This window comes from Phycodurus eques, chromosome 13 (genome assembly GCF_024500275.1).
Source record: "Phycodurus eques isolate BA_2022a chromosome 13, UOR_Pequ_1.1, whole genome shotgun sequence".
Lineage (NCBI taxonomy): Eukaryota > Metazoa > Chordata > Actinopteri > Syngnathiformes > Syngnathidae > Phycodurus > Phycodurus eques.
The window spans coordinates 10,487,863-10,513,076 of record NC_084537.1 but is presented as its reverse complement, the minus strand read 5'-3'; the positions used below and the strand labels follow the sequence as shown (position 1 = coordinate 10,513,076).

Below are 25,214 nucleotides of genomic sequence, written 5' to 3'. Positions count from 1 at the left end.
GAAAGCAGATAGCCTTATGCAGAAGCCTTATCTTCCACAGGGAACAGGGAGGAAAAATGCCAGGAAAAGTCTCCTCGAACATCTGAACTTTATTTCAGGTTCATCAAAGGCACTTTAAATATTCGCAGATGTGTGCTGCCTCCTATTTAACATGAGTTTGAATGTGAATGGTTAATTTGTAACATAGACACATCCCCAGTTATAAAAGGGTGTGCACACTTGTGCAACCACATTGTTTCAGTTATTAGTTATTATGTCTTTTCAATTGAGTTATAGGTCACATTGATGGTGGAAAAACTTTCTCAATAATTTATCTCAGCCTCATTTTTTTTCTATCACAAAAGACTAACATTTGAACAGGGGTGTGTAGACTTTTTATATCCACTGTATCTACAGTGGATCTGGAAGGTATTCAAAGCACTTCACTTTTTCCATATTTTGTTATGTTATGATTGATATGATATGGTGATTTATGTCTTTTATACTTTATAAATGTGCAAACATTTCAAAAACACCTTTTCCATGTTGTCATTATGGGGTGTTGTGAGTAATCATTTTGTGAGGAAAAAAATATTTATTCTATTTTAGAATAAGGCTGTAAGTTAACAAAATGTTAATGCATGACTACTTCTCAGTTACTGCTCAGTTTTGATGAATCTTGATTGATTTATGTACATAGTTGTTGCAATTGGATTAGATTGTTTCCTAAATATCACACTTCATATTTTATGTTCAGTCAAAAATAAGAATGAAATAGCATAAAAAAATCAACCCACCTCCAGAGATTTGGGAATTTTAGATTTGAAAGGATGCCTGAGAGATGAATAGAGAAGAATTCTGTCGGAAGTTCCGTTGAGCTGCATTGAAAGCTACAAGGAAAAATGGATTTTCAGAAAAGCAAGCATTTGAACCCTGCCAGTTTTACAGTGAAGAATTCAACTACAGTATTTACTTACTTGACACTCCTGTCGCTCAATTTTCAGTCTCCCTCGAAGTAGATAATCAAAGTCTGTGTTGTTTTTGGGGCTCCAGCATACATCTCCCTCCATTAAAGCAAAAGAGGGGATTTGCAGCTGAAACAGCAAAAACATTTTTAACTGGTCACAAGGGGTTCATCCAGTGCAAAAGCCACACAAACACGATCACCAACCTATATTTGGCATACTTGGGTCACAAAATATTTGATCTTCTGGTGCTGTTTCCTCAAACTGTCAGATTATGTCCGAGGTTAATTTACCTGGAGCTGATGGGTGACGTTGGTTCGAACCCTTAGTGCTTGCTGACTTGTGTGCAATGAATTAAATATAATTTGCCCAAAGAAACTCAGCTTCTCTTGGCTGCTGACTCGCAACCTTCCTTGGATGTCTTTCTGGGTCTAGAAAAACAAAAGAACAATGCCAATACATGTTTGAGTGCACACATCTCCCATCATATCGTCTGCAGTTTTTAGACCCTTGTTGTTTAATTATATATTTTGTCACAACTGGACACACTCATATTCTGGAAGTCGGAATGATGTAAAAAGTCTCATACAACTGAGGATATTTATTGAATATCAAATAGTTCACTGAGACTGTCAACTCTCTTACTTGGTTGCTGGACATGGTAAAACAGATCTCAGAGTCTGATGGAAACGTTTCTGTGTTGAAAGGATGGATCAGTGCAGAGCAAACCTAAATATTAAGAGACGCATTAGACAAGAAACTCTCTGAATACAGTAATTAATAACTCGCACTGTCGTCTGATAGTACTTACAAAAGGGCTTGGTAATTTGTAGCCAACGGTCAGTGTGTGATTGATCTCTTTATTGCTATAAAAACCAGCTCTTGATTCCAGGATGTAAAGGCCTTTCAGGAGGTCCACGGTGAAAGTCTCCCTAAGGAGAAGCTTCTGAGGAAACGTCTTGAATGGCTGTCTGTGCGAGATTGCATTCTTTACATTAAAAAACCACAACAACAAAAGTTTACAAGTGTAAAAGACACTGATGAACAGACCTAAGATGGAGCAGGGCTGTTTTTTGGTACATCTTTTTGTCCTTCTTCAGTTCCTCCATTGTCCCTTCAAACTCAAACTCAGTGGGGTGACTCTTGGGCTCCAACAAGCTCACCTTCAATATCGCTTGCCTCTTTTTCAAAAGCTTCAACATGATAGTTGATAATACAGTAAATGTTTGTGAATAATAAGACAAGAACACACATTTTCCAGTTTGTTGCGGAGCACCTTGTCAATGGTGTTCAGGGCAGCTGAGACGGTGATGTTTTGTTTGCTGTAGCTGGAGGACATCTGCAAGGTGAGGCTGGATTTCAGCGTCTCCAGAGAGATGTCTCCTCTCAGGGGTGCAGTCCACAGTGAGCTTAGAGACCACGAGGTTTTCATATTCTTCTTTGCCATGAAGCCCAGTCCTCCTAGCTGGCGAGGGATGGGCACCAAACGGTAAATGAAGTTGAATGATGAGAGAGCACTTTGTGAATTCGTGTAGATTGAATTCTGAATGCATCTTGTGCAGGTTTGTGGAGGGGCTGGATACTATACTAGCTGATGTAGGAGGAGCATTGGGGTACAGTGCACCCTGGACAAATGACACGGTTCTTAACCTTGTTGGAGGGATGGAAGCCCGCAAGTTTCATACGGAGTGCACGGAACCCATCCTAATTTGAAAAATAAAACATGGTTTATTGCAAATTCAAAACAGGTATATATTTTATTGTCTGTGTAGATTCTCAGTTATCCAGGTCATGCACAAAATGAACCACGCATTAGTTTGTTTCAGAAAAACATTTACTTATTTCCTGCAATAATATGCCTTTTGCTCTTGAAAAAGACCTTTTTCATGTATGGATATGAAATTTATGTGATTTAAATGTGCTTTATTTGGTCCAAAGCTAAGATAGGGAGGAGTATTTGGTTTATTAAGTTTATTTTATTGGTGTACCAGTCCCTATATGTACAGTAGATATGCGGATTATTTTAATTATATGACATAATAATCTATTGTAAATTATTTTGTGGAGCCCCGGCTCATGCTTAGTGACCCCAGTTTGAGAACCACTGATTTGTAGGAATAATAGAATCTGCCATACGATGCATTTCTTTTAATGAGATCCTAAGGTTGATATGAAGTTCCACATTACTTGTAAGAATGTGACAGCTGGAGTGTGGAGCTTGAGACGGGCCTCCTTCTCGCGGCCCCTATCCCTGTAGGAAGCCTCCAGGACGAGGTTGCGGACAGTCACCCATTTGTTGGCAGTCAGTTCAGAGTTGAGCTGCAGCGTGTGGCGATGGTGCTTACTCAGCTTGTGGGTCGTGTAAATGTACAGCCACGGAGTGTCCATATTAAACGTTGCTGAGAATGTCAAATGTTTCTATCACTTTATACAAACACATATAACGTTCAGAGAGCTCGAGATGATGAAATCTCAGTGACGCTCACCTTCCCATTTCTTGTGTGGGGTGTCATTTGGAGGGCTTTTCCAGTGTATACCAGCCACAAGTGGTGTCAAGTTGTTGTAGTTGATTTTAAGGTGAGTACTACTCTCAGACCCGAGCTGTCTAAGGTAGGAGTGCATTAGCTGGGTGCGGTAGTTTAAATCTTTTTCTGGAACCTGGAAATTGAACTGAAGAAAAATGGGGAATATTTAAGTTATTTTTTTCTTAAGGAACCTCTCTCTAGTTACTACCACACACAAAAACTGCAAAACAAAAAAAATGCCACTACAACAAAATTTAAATTTGAAAAACAAACACAAATGTTCGAGTACACAGACTTGCATAAATGTACAAAAGATCCAGAAGGTCATTAGGTTTGGAACAAACAGAACAGAAGCAGAATGAGAAAATATCAAACTACAGGCCCGGGTTACCTCCAATGTGTAGCTGGTGTGGTTTTGTGTCGACTGATTTTTTAAGGACTGGCTCATAAGTAGCGTGTGTTTGTTGTTGATCTCATCCCAGTGTTTACCGTAGCTCATATCCACAGATGATTTTACATGGGTTTGGCTTTCCTCATGCCTGAAGTAGATCTGACAAGAACATCAATGTGGAGGTTAATGTGAGGCCTTCTCTCATGACCGACATTTGCAACCTAAATTATAATATTTGTTCCCTGAAATTGTATTAATTTATTTTCAACAGTCTATTCTCTTCATTTTGCAGCGTTTCTATTGGCTGCACTGCTTCCAGTACATGTATGTGGATGTTTGATATTTAAAGTTCAGCTTTTATGTGTTGCAATCTGCCCAGAGCCTTCATAATCAGTAGTTCGGATGCATGTAAATTTGCCTCACAGGACCAGTGAGCTGGCCCAAAATGATGTCACTATTTTTATATCCTCTGATTGATTGGTCAAAGCAAGCCTATTTTCACTAGCAAAATACTACAGGAGCGATCATTAATACACTTAATAATTAGTATCTCTGGTGAGTATGATGTATTTCATTTTGAAATGTTTCTGTTTTGGTTTTGTTAATAAAATAGTTACTTTGTGGTTGATATGAGGCATGTTGGAACAGTAGAACTCGTGATCAGCTCTCACTGTGTACGTGAGGTTAGCGTGCCTCTCACTCTTCACACTTTGGGATGTGTGGCACTCCCGATGCAGGTGCCGGGCATCACCTGCAAAGGGGTCAAAGGACATGGCAAGCTGTAATAATAATAATGTTGATACACGCTGCCAAAACTGCCAACACCTACAATATATTTTACCAAGCAAACAGGTAATAGGTAATAAGAATCGATGTGTTTCAGCTGAGGAAAACTTATTTCACTTTAAGGGATGAAGCGATTAGCTAGTGAGTAACTTCTTATTCATTAAACAACTATGTTGGAAGACATACAGTATCCTATACCCAACCTGTGTTGAGCCAAGGCACTTATTTTATGTTAGAAAGATCTCACAGCACACCACTTAACAAAAATATCACAAAAAGTATATATAGTGCGATAAAGAACCATGTTGCAGGATGTTTTTCTAACACTCACCGCCCAGACCATATTTGAGGCGAAGCGCAGAACTCCACAGCAAGCCTTTCTGCTCCACGAGTCCTAGCATTCTGCTTCCAATGACACCAGGTAAGAAAAGTTCGACCTCTAGAGAGTACTGTCTGCTGTGGCTGTCCCTCCTTCGCTCCAGGGCCACTACAGACAAACATTTGATTTCAGTCTATTGTTATAAGAAACATGAGCCACTTACCTGCCAAAACTATAAAAAAAAAAAAAAAAAAAAAAGTAAAAAGATAAATACATGCAAATATAGAATAAGAGGGTTCTTCCGAAATTGGTGGTCATTTTCTGTTCCCACCCACATGAAATTTCAAATAATCCATGTACAAAGTACAGAAACATTAACTTGTTGTGCAAAATATATTATAAAATATAACTGGAGTAAAGTTAAAAGGGTTTTCCTAAATATTATCAAAAAAGTGAAATACGTAGTTCTTGAGGCTTTTTTTCTCTTGTCCGTCTCTCTTGATGACAGACAAACATACTGGTACACACACACACACACACATATACATATACATCGACACGGTGGGTGACTGGTTAGCACATCTGCCTCACAGTTTTAAGGACCGGGGCCAGTTCTCTAGACAAACTCTAGACAGGCCTCGCCTGTCTAGAGTTTGCATGTTCTCCCCGTGCCTCCGTGGGTTTTCTCCGAGTACTCCGGTTTCCTCCCACATTCCAAAAACATTCGTGATAGGTTGATTGAAGACTCTAAATTGCCCTTGTGAATGTGAGTGCGAATGGTTGTTTGTTTATATGGGCCCTGAGATTGGCTGGCGGCCAGTTCAGGGGCTACCCCACCTCTTGCCTGAAGATAGCTGAGATAGGCTCCAGCACGTCTGCGATACTAGTGAGGAAAAGCTGTACGGAAAATGGATGGATGGATCTATACAGTATTATGCCGCTCCTGTCGATTCACCTTGCAAATCTACGCTCCCTACCCGACTAAATGGACGAGCTTCATCTTCTCACAAAGACCAATAAAGACTTAGGACATTCCACCACCCAGTGCTTCACGGAGACATAGCTTTGTGAATGCATCCCCGATGACGCTGTATTGCTTCCAACTACACTTGGTAGACCGCGTCACAGAGTTATCGGGGGAAACAAAAGGTGGCGGTATACGGTTCTATGTCAATGAAAAAGGGTGTACCGACGTCACAAACATTGCAGCCCGGGCTTGGAGTTGCTGTTTTTGAACTGTAAATCATTCGGTAAATCATTCGCCGCGCACGTTTGTCTACATTCCTCCCCAGGCACTGCTAACACTCGCTGAACAAGTAAACAAACTTGAAAAAGCACCCAGATTCACCACACATTATTCTTGAGGACTTTAACAAAGCTAAACTCAATCACAGACTCCCTAAATACAAGCAACACATTGACTGCCCCACAAGGGAAAACAACACTCTAGACCACTGCTATACCACGCTAAATGACGCATACCGTGCTATCCCCCGTGCAGATCTGGGCTCGTCTGATCACTGCTTAATTCACTTAATACCAACATACAGACAAAAACTTAAATGTGCAAAGCCTGTGGTGAAAACAGTGAAGAAGTGGACCAATGAAGCAAAGTTAGAACTTCAAGACTGTTTACATTGCACAGATCAGAATCAGAATCCTCTAAATTTGCCAAGTATGTCAAAAACACACAAGGAATTTGTTTCCGGTAGCTGGAGCCGCTCGGGTACAATAACAGACAACCATATTGACAAAAAACACAAAAAAAAAACTTTTCAGTGAGATTGGAGTGTCTTTAAACATCAACTGGCAGCCGAGATGAATTTATCGACTGTATCACATCCTATAACAGTTTCTGTGAAGATGTGTGTGTACCAACAAAGACATGTTGCTCGTTCAATAACAAGCCATGGTTCACTGCCAAACTTCAGCAACTTAGCTAGGCGTAAAAGGACGTGTATTAAAGTGGGGATAGAGCCCCGTATAATTCCGCGAGAAACCAGCTGACTAAAGAAATTAACATTGCAAATTATGCAGGAAAGCTGGAAAATCAGTTTACCCCAAACAACTGCATTATAATAGATAAATCTATATATAATTTGAAAAGGACACTTTCACACCCCACACCCACCCAGCCGCACCACCGACCACCATCACACCTCTGACTCCCCGTCCTGCGTTGACCATCTACAAACAGGATGTGAGACGCATCTTCAAACAACAAAAGATCAACAAAGCGTCAAGCCCAGAACTTGTGTCCCCATCCTGCTTTTAAGTCTGCGTGGACCAGCTTGCTCCAGTCTTCATGCAGATCTTCAATAGATCTCTGTAACGGTGTGAAGCATTATCCTGTTTCAAATGCTCCATCATCATCCCAGTCCCCAAGAAACCTGAAATCTCAGGTCTGAATGACTCAGACAGGCCTGTAGCCCTGACATCTGTGATCATGAAGTTCTTTGAACGCCTCGTGCTGGACCACCTCAAGGGCGTCACAGGTCCCCTGCTGGATCCCCTGCCGACCAAGCAAACAGGTCTGTGGATGATGTAGTCAACATGGGACTGCACTTCATCCTAGAACACCTGAACGGCGCATGGACCTACACGAGGATCCTGTTCGTGGACTTCAGCTCTGCATTCAACACCATGATCCCCAAACTCCTTTCCTCCAAGCTTCTCCAGCTCAGCGTCTTGCCTGCCATCTGCTGTGTGCATTCACAGCTTCTAGATGGGCAGGACACAGCAGGTGAAGCTGGGGGACACCAGCACTGGGGCGACACAAGGATGTGTCCTCTCTCCCCTGCTCTTCTCTCTCTACGCGAATAACTGCACACTCAACGCACCCAGCTGTTAAAATCCTGACGTTTGCAGACGACACCACAGTCATCACTCTCATCAAAGACGGTGATGAGTCTGCATATCGACAGGAAGTGGAGCGGCTGGAGCTTTGTATGCATAGTATGCATAGTATTTCTGAGCAAAAACACTAAGATTAGCTTTGATTTGCAAACCTGTTGCTGTAATAACATACAATAGATGGTCCATTTTTTTAAATGTCAGTGCCTTAAATTTTCCTCCAATTTTGGAATGACCCATAAAACCTAATAAGGTCCTGCCTGTTGTATACCTGAAAGTGATGCCGGTACTCTAAACACATTCTTCACTGTGGCAGAAAAGCTCATCTTTTTGCCCACTCCACGGGTAACGTTGGCAGAGAGGATGATGGGATTTCTATTGGCAGCCATTTTGGCTTCAAAATGATAGCGTGTCCTAAGCTCTGAGATGAGTGTCTGCTTGTCCACCAAACCCTTGAATGGAGAAAATATACAAATACACTCATTGGCCAGAACATGAAACACACTTGCACCAAACAACTCGTGAAATCCAAACCAAGACCTATTTGAAATATTGTGTCTTCTTTGGAAGCATAACCAATCATACATGACGCTGTCTCAGACATATTGGTGTAGAATAGGGAAAACCCTCTGAATATGGTGCACTCCAGTTCAAAATCACTGCAAATCATATGCATTAATATCTCTCTGACGGTGTAATAATGGCGCATACTGCTTTGGTAAAGGCACAATTACTAGTTACTGTATCAGATCTCATTCTATTGTATGGACTATTTCGTAATGTTTGTTAACAATGGGCGCCAGGATACTTCCGGGTGGCAGAAAAATAATTGACAACCGCCGATCTGAACTAAAATGATGACAAAAACTTGTTGTGTTTGGGGTTGCGCAGACAGAAAAGGTTTTTGGATTTTTAGATTTCCTTGGAAAATATCTAAATCAATCCTATTGAACCTGTGGGTGAGGGGGATAAAATCGAGTGGATGTGATAAATATGTCTAAAGAGAAGCTGGCAAGACTTCCTGGTGGCGTAGTAGCCACTTCCAAAGGGACAGACTGGGAACCGCGCCTCCATCTTTGGGGTTGTGGAAGGCATTTTCTCACAGGTATGTATGAAATGTTTGGTTATGTTGTCTTTGAGTAATTTACCAAAACATAATGACTAGCCTCCTAGTAGACAATGGTCATCAAAAGAGCACAACTGTGCCATTAATCGGAGCAATAGAAAAAGTCAATTAATTCGTCAGTCCTCAATGATCATGTTAACTATATCTGCATTTCAATGACGTCTATTTGTTAATCAACTTACCTGTTGAAATATGAATTTTGGTCTGTCTTCCTTCTAACATATTTTTGACTGGCACTTCACACATTTAAACTACAGCAGTAGAGAAGAAGGCAAAAGTCATCATTCAAGCCATTTACCCTGTTTCTCAGTCGCTCTGCCTTGGTCAAATGATGTAAGGTTTTGTTTACTGGTGGTGCTACCTGAGAACACTTTGCTTTTTGCCACCCGGAGGTACGTGAGACGTCACGAGGAAATGTCCTATATGTGCACCAATAGTTGTGACGTGTGAGTTTTAGTAAAAAAGTGAATCCTTCAGAAAAATCCTGAATATGTTACAAAACTTACCATAACATAATAATGAACCCCATCAATTGTCAGCTCAAGTTTTGCACTCTTTATACTCCTCTCTTGTTCAAGTTCCCCTGAGAAAGCAAAATACCTCATGTATTAGGAAACCAAATCTCGTTAATGTACCTTCAAACTAACCTTGTATGAGGATACTTTTTAGAGGATGAGATAACCTGAGCAGAAATATGCGAGGGTTGAAGGCTAGGTCAAGTGACATGTCCCTGGGGATGGATGACTTTGGAGTAGCCAGAAGGAGGTGGATGGAAGCCTCTTTTGGAAACCAGCTATCTACCTGAGGCCAAAGATGGGGTTGAAGCATTTGATAGTCTTAAACCAGATCAAGGCACAATAATACTAGTAGTCCTAAAAAATAAAATGATGATATGGTCTTTGGAGCTCTCACAGTGATGCGTCAAAGCAGAAAGAATAGAAATTCATCACCACCATTGTTAAATTTCTAGTACCAGTGGGTCCATTGAGAAGGCAGCCTCAAGCAAGTAGTAATGGAGACCTCTGTCCAGTTTCAGCAGCCTAACGGAGAGGTGGGTGGGACCTGAGGGCGGGAGCGAGATGCTCCCGGAAGCGAGGGGATAGGATGCATTGGCGCATAGTTGCCAGCCCACCATCTTGGACCCTGCGAAGAGAGATTCTCTAAGTATCATAAAAAGAAGCAACTCTGCATCGGAGGCAATCCTGCAAGTAGCAATCCAGATGGTTTATATTCATTTATTACTTTTGTGTATCCTGTTCGCGGGGAGTCTGTCCCAGCTAAATAGCCGCCAATTACAAGGCTGACAAAAAAGCGCTTCCAACACTGCATATAAGGCCCACCGCACACTGTGCAACGCGGCCAAACCTAACTGGAATTGACCTTCACAAGAAAAAAAAAAAACAGTCGCAACAGACAGTTGGCGACTCACACCCACACATTGAGCGATTTGATCTACCGACACGATGCGACGGAAAATTTCAACCCTGTATCAGGTTTTGAGGTTCAGCACACTATATAATACTGTATTTTATCACTTTTATTAAACCATAAAAACATAGCATGATTGTCAAGGAGGAAGGGGGTTGGCACAAAGAGTGGAAGTGAGTGAGACTATAGGAGAGTGTGTGGATATTTTCAGCAGATGCCACGCGTGATTCGTACATCGCTCACGTGGATTTTGGCGACAGAGACTGCACACTTTTTTTTTCTATTTTCATAGATTGCATATAATTTGATCAGTACAGCAAAGGTACATGTAAAAAAATATATATAATTTAGCACTTTTTTATGCTGCCTTGGCTTGATATTGGTAAATGTCTCCCATCCCGAAACAACCACACCTAGTCCTATTTTCAAAAAGTTATTGATGATTTAAAATTGTACGCATTTATTGTAAAGGCAATCCTTGTTGACAAAGCAAATGGTGGTGGCCCATTGAATAATATTTTTTATTATGGTAAAGAGAAAAGTGCATCACGGTAAAAACATAAACAACTTCATAAAAATCATGTGAGTTGCACAATTTAAAAGTGTTTCCCTTCAAACTCTGTGGAGACAGGTGCATTAATGATCTCAGCTACTCATTAAACCCATGACACTCTTGTCTTTATACAATTGTAATAACAGTAAAGACATGCAATAGCTCAGACACTTTCACAAAGTCCATCCATATTCATTCGTATCTCAGAAATAACAGCATTTATTTTGTTTTCTGCAATTGTGTGAATCCAAAATGGCTGCCTCAACCTGGCACTTCAGCTCACAGATCCCTCTGGTGTATTGCAACAACATAATGAGGCTCTCTCCATTGGCGTTAACAATAAAGACAGCTTGAGTGAAAAAGAAGGACCGTTTTCAAACAGACCAAAAAAGGGAACTCTGAAGACACTAAGATACATTTGTGTTAGTTTTCATGGAAAAAATGCATATTAAGCAAGAGGAAAAGTCCTGTACTCTACATCAAAAAATTTAATTAGCATTTTCTGAAAACATGTTGGGAATCATGAAACGCTCATGTCCTGTCAAATCATGTTGCCATTAAAAGTTTAAAAAATATTACTCTAGAATAGTTTTTGTCTTAGAAACAATTATGACCTTTTGATGGATAACAACTGCCAATAATTCCAGTACTCAAATTAGTAAAATAATTGCTTTTTCAAAAGGAAATTCAGTGGGCCATGTCTATACCGTTACTGATCAAATTATATGAAAACAGCAATTTTGCGCAATCTCTGTAAAAGATTTGTCTTTCAAATATGGGTTTGATATTTTGTACAGAGTAGTGTGATGAAGTGAAAGTTTGTAAATAGATACATTTCTCTCATCATCCTTGCTGTTTCTGGAGTAAATGCCTGTTTATATTAATGAGCAAAAGGAGGTAAATGTGAGCATATCTGTCAGTTATTTACAGTTCAGTGATATCTGAGTGTACATGCGAATGGCTTACAGGTCTTTGGTGTGCAGGCTGTCTGCTGGATGCGACACTTTGGACCTTTCATCTCCTCCCTGCGATCGCCACTCAGTTGAAATACTCGGGAGCTGGTTGACAAATCCAATTGTGGTTGTAGAGATATAAGAGAGTAAACATAACAACCTCCCACCCTCGTCCTTTAAAATTGTTTTGTTAAGAGAGGATTTGCAGTGATTTTTGTCTTTAAAAAATTTGACTCACCTAAGAGACACAATGTCCATGGCCTCCTCTGGAGTGTTGAGTGTGACCCTGAGATCTTGGCCCTCCTGCATGTGGACACTCCCATCCAGACTAGTGGAGCTCACTAGTTCAGACATCCACTCCACTGCAGCATGACCCAGGGTGCCATCAACCCCCATCCTGGCTGTCAGGCCTACATAACCACTGCGGATGTAGACACAGACAGCTGTAGGTATTGTTAAGTTGGCCGACGTGTATGGAAAGCTGTTTGAGCATTTATTCAATATCCTTGATATCCAGCTCAAAGTCCATGTACGACAATTCAGCACACGAGTAGAACGACTGCCGTACAGCTCATTTTGTTTTCACTATTCGTGCCGCTTTTGACCTACGAGTACGCAATTAAACCTGACTTGTAAACTACTATGCTACACTAGGAACACTCCTAGATACAACTAGTAGGCATGTGTAACGGACAATAGTAGCCTCCTGGACCCTCCTAGTAGCACCAAACTGCCCACTACATGCACCTCACTAGTAACAGTCGTTATACTACACTACTATATTGTCTTACTAGTGACTTACTAGTGACTTACGAGACAAGGATGTTAAATAAATGCTCAAAGAGCCTTCGAGAAAGCCATTTGAGAATGTATTGGATATCCTTGATATCCAGTTTAAGGTCCATGAACGAGTACGCACTTTTTCCCCACTAGTGGGACAACTTTGGCATACTAGTAAGACAACTACATATTATTAGTGAGGTACTTACATTTACTTCAGCAGGATATTTGAGGATATCGAATAACAGACTTTATTGCATTTATTCAATATTCTTGACTAGGAACTCAAGTCATGCCTAGACAAGTCACAAGTAAGACGATTCAGCACATTAGTAGAACGACTATGTCTTTTACTAGTGACATTTTTTTCCACCACTGTAAGACATTTCTGCACAATAGTAGAACAACATTGGCATACTAATAGGACAACTAAATGTTACTAGTGAAGCAAAACTACAAGTCGGCTTTTTGATGCTACTAGTAGGAACCAGGAGGCGTGTGTGACACATCCCTAAAAAAGAATTTTTTAAATCACTGGAAAGACAGTTCTTTTACTAGTGCGGACAACGAGTGTGCTCGTACATAGACCTTAAGCTTGATATCAAGGACATCGAATAAATATTCAAAGGCTGTCCCTCAATGTCGATTTACTTGGGTTTAATGTAACCAGCGAGGGAGAAGTGAGACATATCCCTGTAGTTGATGTTTCCTTTGAGCCGCAGTGAAAGAAAGGAAGTCATATTAGTGGCTATTTTCACAGGTAAGCCAGACAAGGACGGCAGAACCAACTCCTCTGTCAAGAGCACAGCCTTGTGGGTGAACTGAACCTCATGACCCTGGAAAACAAAGATGACGTCAGGGACCATTTGGAAAAACCCACTAAAGATGGTGATAATCGAAAGAGACTACCAGGACACCTTGAGCAGTTTGACAGCTAGTCCTGCTGCACTAAGTGACATTTGTATGATTTGAGCATAGAGATCGTCACATGTAAACACACTGAGCTCATTGCCAAACACTTTCACACCAACCCAACACTTCAGGCCGTCTTCTTCCATTTTTGTCCTTGTGGATAACTGGAACACACAAAATAAATGCATGTTGTACACACATTATATATAACGTAGTGTTAGACCACAACACTGGGTAAGCCTGCACAATGTAATCTGGTCTATAACAACACTGCATCACACTGAAAGGAATTTCATATACGTATTGTGATGACAGTATTTTGATTCCCAAGCTTTATTGAGCCACGGCACATATTTTGCTTGAGAAAAATCTTACGGGACGCCACCAAACAAAAATGTCATAAAAGGTATACAGTACAATGAAATAATGATGATCTCATCTTAATTTTCGCACAAATGTTCTTACTCAGTGTGAAATGTGGGCCTGTTTATTAGAACACAAATTATGTTGTATGAATGGCAACAGGTGGATAAACAGGTTCATACTAGCTTCTGCCATCTGATGGAAAAACATTTAAATGTTCTGCCTGTCACTATACATCGCTGGCATATTTTACGTTACATTCACATTATTTTTCATTAATGAATCATAATTTTCAGACCAATTTAAGTGAAATTGGATCATTTCCTGTGGTATACCTGATGATCTCTTTCTGTGGTTGAGAATCACTGATTAACTACATCAGATGGGCAAAATACTAGAAACATCTCTATGTAAAGATCCATAATTATTCTACACTACTACAAGCAACAATACAGCTAACCCCCGCATATTCACATTTTGGAATTCACAAATCCGCCTCTCTGTGAAGTGAGTGATTACGTGATTTTTTTTAGCAGAAAAAAAATATTTACACACCAATAGCTGCATTGCTTTGGCGGCATCTGGTGACAAAGAACTTTCAACATGAGTTGAGGAGCTTCAGTTTGAAAAAAAGTAGGCCTTTGCTGTCATCTTGGGGCATCTATCTAAACCTTTTTAGGGGGCGTCAATTACTTGCAGATATTCATTGTAATAATATTGTTTGCCTTAGTTCCTCTCAAAACTGTGCATTATTATTTTGTATGTTTATATACCACATTTTTATAAGCTCTTACATTAGCTCAAGCAGGTGTACTCATTTCAGGTGAGAGTAAATGACTTCTTGTCCATTGTAAAAAAAATAATAATAATAAATAAAAATAAAAAATAAACAACAGCATGCCCTCTTGTTATAGTCTTTTCAAAATAAAAAAGTGCAACTCTGCTGCCCAGACTGTACATTTCAGAGCACGTACTGTACACTCCTATGATAAGACTCCATCCACCCTTTGCTGTGACCTTACCAACGCCCTGGCCTGCTTCAGATAACTGTTGGAGCTGGATAAACATAAGTCTTTCTCTTCTCTATGGTCTTCATTTATTTTTCGTCTTGTCTTCGTTGCCTCTTTGGATGCCGAGTGGTCTGAGGAAATGGGGTCTCCAGTTTTGGAGGGATTCAGCTGACCTAAAATGCTCTTCAGAAGTGGTTGAGCATTCTCAATGTGAAGATCCACCTATATCAATCATATCAATTGGGGATATAAGTTTTGGAACAGTGCTACAGTAGTCCCTTTTAACAAGAGTGGAGATAACAGTAAAAGATGGCACTCACCTCTAGAAGGTTGCTGGCTCTCCCATGAAAATACACTGTCAGGTTGATGGAGACAGTGCTCGGAAGAAATGATTTGGGGGAGAAAATGATGGTTGTTTCCACATTTGTTATTCCCAGGCCTGAAATGTTCAAAAACAGAAAGTGTATGATTCTTCCAGTAGCTACAGTATAATGAAATGTGAGAAGAATGAAGAAGGGGATATTTTTATATACCTGGATTATTATCAAGAGTCCTATAATATTTTCATTTTTGCCTAAACTGTGCATAAACTGTTAATTCAAATATGTATTATTTGTTATTGTTAATTTATCTCATTAAATAATTGGTTCATGTTATTTATTGTAAATAAAAAAAATTGTAAAATAATGAAAAATACATATACATTTAACGATTCTATTTTACTAAATAATGGGTCAATTAATTGTACGTAATTAAATTGATAATGACTCAAAAATATTTTAATATTCATTCATCTTCCGTACCACTTATCCTCACTATGGTCGCGGGAATGCTGGAGCCTATCCTAACTGACATTAGGCGAGAGGCAGGGCACACCCTGAAGTGGCTACAGGCCAATCGCAGGGCACATATAAACAAACAACCATTCGCACTCACATTCACACCAACAGGAAATTTAGAGTCTTCAATTAATGCATGTTTTTGGGATGCGGGAGGAAAGCGGAGTGCGCGGAGAAAACCCACGTAGGCACGGGGAGAACATGCAAACTCCACACAGACGGGGCCGGGATTTGAACCCCGGTCCTCAGAACTGTGGGGCAGATGTGCCGCCATATTTTATTATACTAAATAAAAAAATAAAACATACAAATAAAATACATGATAACAATAAGTATATATATATATATATATATATATATATGGCGGCACGGTTGCCGACTGGTTAGAGCGTCAGCCTCACAGTTCTGAGGACCGGGGTTCAATCCCCGGCCCCGCCTGTGTGGAGTTTGCATGTTCTCCCCGTGCCTTCGTGGGGTTTTTTTCCGTGCACTCCGGTTTCCTACCACATCCCAAAAACATGCATAGTAGGTTAATTGATGACTCTAAATTGCCCGTAGGTGTGATTGTGAGAGTGAATGGTTGTTTGTTTGTATGTGCCCTGCGATTGACAGAAAATGGATATATATATATTGATTTAGTAATAGGTTAACGTGTTGTAAATAAAACAAGAGTAAAGTAAAACATTTGAAATACATTTCACAACTTTGTATTGTACTAAATAATCAGTCAATTAATTATACATAATAGAACTAAAAATGAGAATGACCATTTTTATTTTAAAAATTTATTACATTAAAATAAAAATAAAAATAATCATACAGTAGTATAACAATATAAATATTTATATAATTTATTGATTTATTATTACAAATAAATTATTTTACATATTTCCCAGACACATTTTAAATCTCATTTATCTACCTTATCTACAAATGACCTTGTCCATTTGTCCATTTTAAAAATCAAATGTGGCCCAGGAGCATAAAACTTTGCCCATCCCTGTTGTGAGGTCATTTTTAATAAACATTTGCAGAATTACTAAACTTACCATTTGTGGTCGTATAGTCTGAATAGGAAGAGTATTTTAAAAAATCTGCTTCAAAATCTCTGCTGATTATGTCGTCAGGCAGAGAATCAATGAGGGTCTGCTTCATGGGGTCTTCGCTCCTCAGTATATTAGTTAGGTGACTCCATACAAATGATCCCACTTCAAGGAAACACAAAATAAATCCAAAAGATTTTTTAAAATGAAATAAAATGTTTATTGTCTAATACAAGTGGATAAACAAGAATTAAAATCAGAGTAAACCCCCACTATAACACAGTTCAGCGGTGGCGCCCTCATATCGCATATTTGAAGCAATTTGGGGTTTTTTACAGTGTACAGGCAAGTCACATTTAGAGTGTGATTATTTTTGTATACGTTGTTTTTATGTGTTGCTCATTTCCATTATCCGGTCTATGGCATTTCACATTCCATCATAGCATCAAGCTCGCAGACTTTCCTTCGATGAAATTATATGGTTTGGATCAACATTTGCGTGTTTAAATATAAAGTGTTTTATTCTATTTTGTTTTATGTGTCAGTTTTGCACAAAACCAAAAGGAAGGGACAAATAAACAGCTTGAAGCAAGCATGCTTCGCCTCTTATTTGGAGAAGTATGCGAGTAAGAGTCCTCTTTTTGTTTCTTTAATGGAATGGTATAAGATCGTCTCCCATTTCTTGACAGCGAGAGAGTGAGACCAGGTATGAAGGAATACTTTTAATAGTGTGTTTTAGTAAGTTTAAATGTATTAAAAGCGTGTGGGAGGGGTAACGCTATTATAAAAATACTTATTAGGTCTCTCTATGTTGTGGATGTTCACGTCCGGAACGTATCCCTCGTGATAAACAGGTGTTCACTGTAAAGCCATTAAGTCTTGAAAAAGAGCAACAAATACGATACAGGTAAACAAAACAAACATTTATCAACTACTGACCTTGGCTGGATTTTTCATTTCTTAGGGTCACCTTCACCGCTTCAAACACATCCTGATCCGGGCAGCGCATGAGCTCCTGGTATGCGGCAATTCTGACCTCCACAGCCTCCAGGGAGGAGCTGTACAGCTGCAACAACAAAGTCCTCTGAAAGAAGGAAACTGCTGTCAGTCACTCATGTCATACTGCTGCTAACCTCGTCACCTCTTCACCTTGAGCAATCATGAAGCATGGATTTAGATATTTGCAGATTTTTAAACAATACACCCTCGCAAATGTGTGTAAAATGGGAAATTGTTCCTCAAAGTTGTCATATTTACTCACATTAGCTGAGCAATCAAAACGTCTGAAGGCTTTTATGGCGACTAGTCTCAGCTCCAAAGGTACTGAGTGGTTGAGTCCATAGTGATATAACAGCGGGATGAAGGTTGAAGCAGCCACACCCATGTTGCCCACAGATTTCATTGCATAAGTAAGCTGTTTGATGCAAAGGGATTATTTAGATATTTTTTTTAGAATACAGTACATACTTTTTTACATTATTTTTTATTAAATACATCTGTGAATTTCCTAGTCATCATTTATTTTACCTCTTTTACTTTGGTGGGACTTTGTGGTTCACAGCCTTCCTTCACGGCTACTTCTAGTGTCTGTATGAAGGTCTGTACCTGAGGAAGGTCAATGCAGGGAGTAGTGGACTGATGGCATAGTTGATGGATCAAAGAGGATCCAGCCAGCAGAGCCTTGTCTCTCACCTCTTGAACATCAACTAAAGTCTTTCACAAACAGCAGAGTTTCAATGCTTTCATTCCTCTAAAATAGTATTATTTCCCAAGACATGAACTATATGGACAAAAGAATTGAGATGTTCTCCTAATCAATTAATAAATCAGGGATTAAAAAAAAAAAATCATTGAATCTCCCTGACAAGGTTGAATCTAGATGAGCAGAACATCAAAGCCCTGAACCCAGCCCCATCAAAAACCTATTGGATGAAATAAAACAGAGATTTTGAGTGTATGACAAATTTTCCTCTGGAAAAATGGACAATGAGTCCACACATACACAAGCCGATGTCTCTGCGAAGTGGCTGTACTGGTGTATTATACAGGTATCACAAGACTTTGTACATGTAGTTCATCTCATAACTAAAAATCAGAAGCCATGATTCATGGTTGATGCCATGCAGAAGCTCCTACATTGAGGGAGTGTATGATCTGTGGTGATGGATTAGGGATGAGGGCGATGGTGGTGAGAAAAGAATGAGCCTGTTCGTCCTCCAGTTCTTTTCCCTTCATTAGGTCGGTCAGTAGTATGATGCAGTTTTCTGAGCCACAAGCAGGTAATGCATCCAACAAGGGCTGCCTGTCCCAACAGTGAATGGGAATTAGTGTGTATGTGGAATGTGGGGTTCCCTTCAAGAGGACAGTTTTACTCAAATCGGAGCATGAAATATCTCTAGGTGTACAATACGTTATGGTTAGATTGAGAGTAGGTTACTGATCGATTGCCATACAAAGACCTATTTAAGCATACATGTAGATACAGCGTTTTTAAGAACCAGCTATATTATGATATAATGATGCTATGCCAAAAGAACAATGAAAGCACTGACCAGTCATCGCGGCACTTGAAAGACATTTCCTGCCAAAGTGTCTTGAGCTGTGGTAGAGTCAGCTCTCGAAGCTGAAAAGCCAACTGAAGAAACCAATGTGACACCTGAGAGTGGAAAAGAAAAATCAAATCCTGGAAGTTTGATAGGTCAACTAACATATGTAATGGCACACTAAATTTTGCATAGTTACACTACTCGAAAAAGATTTGGGATTTAGGGATACATCTAAAATGCACTAGAACCTTGACAGGTAAACTTAATTTGACCTTCTCTAAACTTTTTAATGCACATGTCCAATTGACAAATGCTTCAATACTTCTTAAAACAGGTGTTTGCTCTGTGAAAATTTCCAAGGATATCCAATTCTGAGTGGCCCCTTCCCTCTGATAAAATCCTGTTTGAAGCCTCGCAATGGCGAGGTACTGTTGCTCAATTGTTGGTCTTGGTCTCATAATGTCACAGCATGATGAAATGGACGCTTTAAATACCAATTGTAATGGAACCAAGAAACTTATTGGTCGATTCATGGTTGCGAATTTTGCCATTCAACTCCTTGTTAGAGAACAGCAAGTTATTAAAAAAAAATACGTCATCATTGAACAATTGGACATGTGTTTTCAAAGGCTTTGGAAAGGTCACATTAAGTCAATGATTCCCAACCAGTGTGCCGTGAGCGCTCTCCAGGTGTGCTGTGGGAAATTATCAAATTTTACTTAATTGCTCAAAAAAATGATTTATTTCCAAGAAATTATGTATCTTTATTCATCTATGCCAGTGAGGCATAGTGACAGACCGAACAAATAAATGCCCTTCTATTAGATGGCAGGAAGTACATACAGTAATTAATGTATCCACCTTTTGTGACATTTTTGTTTGTTGGTGTGCCGTGAGAGTTTACAATTGTGAAATATGTGCCGTGGCTCCATAAAGGTCGGAAATCACTGCATTAAGTTCACCTGTAAAGGTTGTAGTGTATTTTAAATTCACCCTGAAATTTGACACGAAAACCCAATACTGCATCCCTAATTGTTTTTGAGTAGCTTAATTCTCAGGTCCCGCTGAAACCTGTTGCATATTAAACCTACCTCTTGTGGACGTGATGTGACGCTACACAACATCCGGATAGTTTGACTGACTTGAGGAGTGAAAATGTTTCTAGGCCTTGCAGCTCCTTCGTCCTCAAACGGCAGATCGGTTTGTGTCCCAAAATATAAAGAATCTGCCAGAGTCATAACGTACTGTACATCACATAGTTGGTGATGTTTCATTTCCATTCGACATGGTGCGATAAGTTAATTTCTCCTCTCCACTGCACTTACCTGTTCCCGCAAGAGTGCCAGGCTGGGCTCTTAGCAGCAACAAAGTTGACTCAGTTTGTGTCTTCACCTGCCCTGAGGTCTTGGACCATGTTGCTATGGATACAGTTTCGGTACAATTGACCTCTTCCATAACTGCAGAGCCATACGCCTGAACACAGCGTAGCTCTGATTGCACTGACTGAAATGAGAATGGGATTTAGTATGCCTTCGGTATTAATCAAACACATTTATTCAAGGTTTTTCTTAGCTCAAATTGAGGCAGAGATGGCACTATTCTGATCACTCAACCGCAAACATGCATATCAAACAAATACTTTTTCTGTGAAGTATTTACTTTTATCTTATTGTTCTTTAATGTTTTCCTTTTGTTAAATCATACGTGGTGTGCCAGATGAAGTCAGGTGAGGAGGGAGGTTACTCCAGCACAGTGACGTTCATCTCGGCCAGGAATTGTCATGCTCAGAGCATTGTGAGAACTGAACGAAACAAAGGCTGCAGAATCTCTTTGTAGACATGCTGGTTGATCATATGACCAACATTGAGGGGGAAAACTTGTAGTTTGGGTTTGAAATATGTCTTTTCAGACACTAGTCCTAGAACTTTTTGGACACACCTCATATAGCGTGCTAAAATACATCTTTCATTCAATGGTTTTCGGTGGGACTTCCAACTGTTCCGGTACAGCGATGCAAAATACTGCAAGTGTGATAAAAAAATTAATCCCAACTGGTGGTGCAAGGCTGGGCAGATAATAACACTTTTCATGATGTCCAAGGTTTTAGAGATGGAGGTGGCCCAAAATTAGGCAGAGGTAGCCTCCTCTTCATTTTATATGCAGGAAAAAACCTTGCCTTTATTGAAACATAAACACTGTATTTTCTTTCCAGAATGAGACAATGGGAATTAACTCACCGTGTCTCCAGTTACAGCTTCGGAATGGGTCCAGAAATGTGCCAGTCTCAATTGGTGACACTGTTTCAGAAACCTGGTTTTCAACAGTAATCGTCCTTGCCTCTCATACAAGCTGGTACACGTCCCATGCACATCAGTCTGAAGAAGCAACAATTAACCAAAGAGAGATCAACATGAATTTATTCTCAGCAAACACTACACTAGGTACACTTGCACCATCTAATGAGGTCCAATACAAGAGCTGCATCAAAACAATACGCCTTTACCTGTTTTGCTACATGTTCCAAAAGAATTAAAGGGAGAACAAAGTAAAGAAAGTTACAGTAGTCCAGACATGATGTTATGAAAGCAGAGATTTCTTTTTTCCAGATCACTGTATGAAAGGAACAGATTTTAGTCTGGCAATCAGGTATGTGCATAACTTACTTCAGCATCTGGCAAAACAGGTCTAAGCACTTCCTCCTGGTCAGGGTGAATGGCGATGGAGACTGGATCAAAGTAACCGTCGGAACTTTAGCTTAAAAGTAATGCCTTTTTTTAACACAAGTTGTCACCACAGAGCCACCCATGATGACAATATTCAATGTGTAGGCTTCATTTGTGTTCACATATATCATATCATATTTGTATAAATAAATGATATACATGTATTTAACTTTTGTCTGAAAGACACCAGCCATAAAGAAAACAACATTTTAGCAAGTTCAGCTTCAAACAATCCTGTAATCAAACTGTAATCGTGCTTGTTAGCAAAGCATGCACAGGAAGTCTATCCTGTTTTCTGGAATTTTTCATGTGACATTCCGCATATAGCAGATTCTTCTTAAGTGATAGAAATTGGACTTTACAACAGATGAGATTTGTTTCCCCAGGTTAAGATGGGAGTCTAAAGCCACACCCAGATATATTGCATGGGGTTTAACCGAGGGGGCAAGGGGACCAAGATTGCAAGGGATGGAATTTGTGGATTTTGAAGGGCCGCAGGCAATGACTTTGGTTTTGTTTTCGTTTAAAGGTGCCATATTTTACCAAACCAACTTTTTCTAGCATTCGTGATGTTATATTGGCTCTACGGTGCTTCAGTAAACATGAAATATAAATTAAAATCATCCACACATTCTTGAGTTCCAGACGTTTTTCTGCCGAGACGCCTGAAATGAGGTCATTTGAATTTCTCGAGCTGTCTGCATCCCTAGAGAAAATCTCCGCCTACCTCTCGAGCCAGCGCTGTCAACACAACAAACGTGTGGGCTCACAAGTGGGTCTTCTATATAAAGGCAACCAATCAGAGGAAATGGGGCGGTCCAAGCCAAATATGAACAAAGCTATCCAAAACCTGGTCAAACAGAAGTAGTTGTCAGAGGGGCCTTTTCTGGACACTCGCATGACATCAAGGTGTTTTTGAAATTATATTGACACTTCTGACCTACGTTTGAGTGAAGAGAGTCACTCTATGGAGGTCTAAATAGCCAAAATATGGGATCTTTAACTGGTGGAAGTTTTTTGGCATCCGGATTTTAATTTCTTGCAAAGAGTCTAAAAGAGGCTAAAAGACGTACCGGATTTTAGTGGGATGTACACCTGGGACTCATCTGCATATAAAGGGAATTAAAATGAACACAATTTTCGGATGATGCTGCTTAGCATGTGAGCATGTAATGGCGAAAAGCACGAGACTCCAGAATGGATCCCATGCGGGACACCATAAGAGGGAAGGATGAAAAGTACTGGCCTAAGGCTCTTGAAAAAGATCTTTGATGGAGGTAATAGTAAAACTTATTTAGATGTGTACTCTTGATGCAAACCCATTGAATTTGATACCCGTGGTCTGCAGTGTCGAGAGCAACACTAAGATAATAAAAGAATGTACATCATCATCAACCCTCACCTCCATTTCTGAATGTTTCGAGGCTGTGTGGGAGGTCTGGAGCATGCTCAGAAAAGCCCTTTTAATGTTCAACGTCCACACCTGCTCCCCCTCCTGGATACATAGGGCAAAGATCTTTCCCCCCTGGAGGGAAAACTTCACAGGCGTTCTCTCCAGCGACTCCCTGGGAAACAAAAACACCAGATGAGCTCGCCGAGACCCAAAAACACACACGAGTGCAGCGAGCATCACATTCATTGAAAAAACACCTCAAACATTCCAAATTGGTCTGGCGCTCGACTTGTAGTAAGCACAGATAAAAGGTACATTAACTGATGAAAGGATGCATAAGCATCTATCTTTTGTGGATTACATTACCTCAAACTTTTTAAGTGAGGCACAGAGTGTTCCTTTTGAGGAGAAAGCCACTTCATCTGTGGATTTCTTATCTGTGACACAATTCCACTTTATGTTAACAACAATGGCAGAGTTTTATTTATCTTACAGAAACAGACTGAATCGAACCTGCATCATTAGATGACACTTAGAGACGACATCAATATCAACCACACAGTCCAGAACCAGTCCATTTCTGCCAGCATTCGATCCGTGCAATGATGTGGTGATTGCTGTTCTATATCTGTAAGTATACCTCACCCCTTTCTGATAGGACATGTCAGAGGTAGGAAATGCTAAGGACATTCAGGAATAAAAACATTATTGGTGAGATTTAAAGGGAATTGTTTTCTTCTTGTATAGGAAAATGAAACATTTACTTATATACATCTTTTTCCAGGAAACTTATTCAAATACGATATGAACAAACTCCCACAAACATTTCTCACCTGCACAACTAGAATCACAGAGATCAGACTTTGACTGGAGGCAATCAGCTACTGCAAAGAAAGACAAAAGAAAACCTGGCTTGCTTCCACACGCAACACTCACATTACCTCTGCAATCTAATCTTGTGAGGTCAACTCGCACACACACAGTAAAAACAATATATCAAAAATCAAACTCACCACATAGGAGACAAATAAATGCAACATGCAGACAGTAAAGCCATGGCATAGCCATTGCAGCCCCAACCCACGGCAGGTCCTTCTGCCTCAGAGGCGCCACATGAAAGTGAGATGAAAAAGAAGCACTGTTCCCGACCACTGAAAGACCATACTTGTATGAGGGTCTCCACTGTGATCCACGCTGCTCACAGCAACCAATCAGGAAATACCTTCCAAGCGGGAGCTACAAACACACACTGGACCAATCATTTCACACAACACTGACTGGCACCTAAAAGCAGCTGAACACTTATGGTCGGAAACCAATGTTTATAGTAGCAAATATACTAACAAGCAATAATTAAAAACAGGACAGGTTCTCTGTCAATATTATTTCGTTATTAGAGGAATGACTGATGACATTTTAGAACACAAAACACCTTATTAACTACAGTAAATGTTTGCATGTGCAAAAAACGTGCACAAACCATATCGCACACACAAACAAATGTGTAAGCTGATCTACTGATCTACAGACACAACCAGGATTTTAAAAAAAAGAGAGAATCGCTTAAAACCAAAATCTGTTGCGAAAAACTGCTATTTCTGAATGAAAATGTGTAAATTCTAACCCATTTTGTCACTTCACAACAAGGGGCAGTCAGTAAATCTTCAAAAAAAGGGGCTTCAAGATGTTTAATGCCAGTTTTAAGTCGAACTAAATATAAGACAAGG

At 39.9% G+C, this 25,214-nt stretch overlaps 1 protein-coding gene across 1 annotated transcript; it reads right to left on the bottom strand.

Moving 5' to 3' along the window:
- Positions 1-767: 767 nt before the first annotated feature.
- Positions 768-24,399, bottom strand: LOC133411724 (vitellogenin-like). The gene is made up of 33 exons (XM_061694384.1): positions 24,321-24,399; positions 24,001-24,167; positions 23,854-23,924; positions 23,497-23,659; positions 21,609-21,746; positions 20,697-20,874; positions 20,463-20,596; positions 19,378-19,481; positions 18,962-19,127; positions 18,353-18,538; positions 18,087-18,239; positions 17,765-17,909; positions 15,264-15,382; positions 14,956-15,165; positions 13,310-13,494; positions 12,117-12,299; positions 11,892-11,983; positions 9,918-10,087; positions 9,592-9,745; positions 9,451-9,527; positions 8,090-8,270; positions 4,978-5,133; positions 4,478-4,611; positions 3,861-4,019; positions 3,431-3,614; positions 3,132-3,343; positions 2,221-2,409; positions 1,995-2,137; positions 1,756-1,915; positions 1,590-1,673; positions 1,238-1,375; positions 957-1,073; positions 768-869 (listed from the first exon to the last, which is right to left on the bottom strand). The coding sequence occupies exons 2-33, from the start codon at positions 24,148-24,150 to the stop codon at positions 768-770; spliced, it is 4,737 nt and encodes a 1,578-aa protein (XP_061550368.1). The 5' UTR covers positions 24,151-24,167; positions 24,321-24,399.
- Between the last annotated feature and the right edge of the window lie 815 nt (positions 24,400-25,214).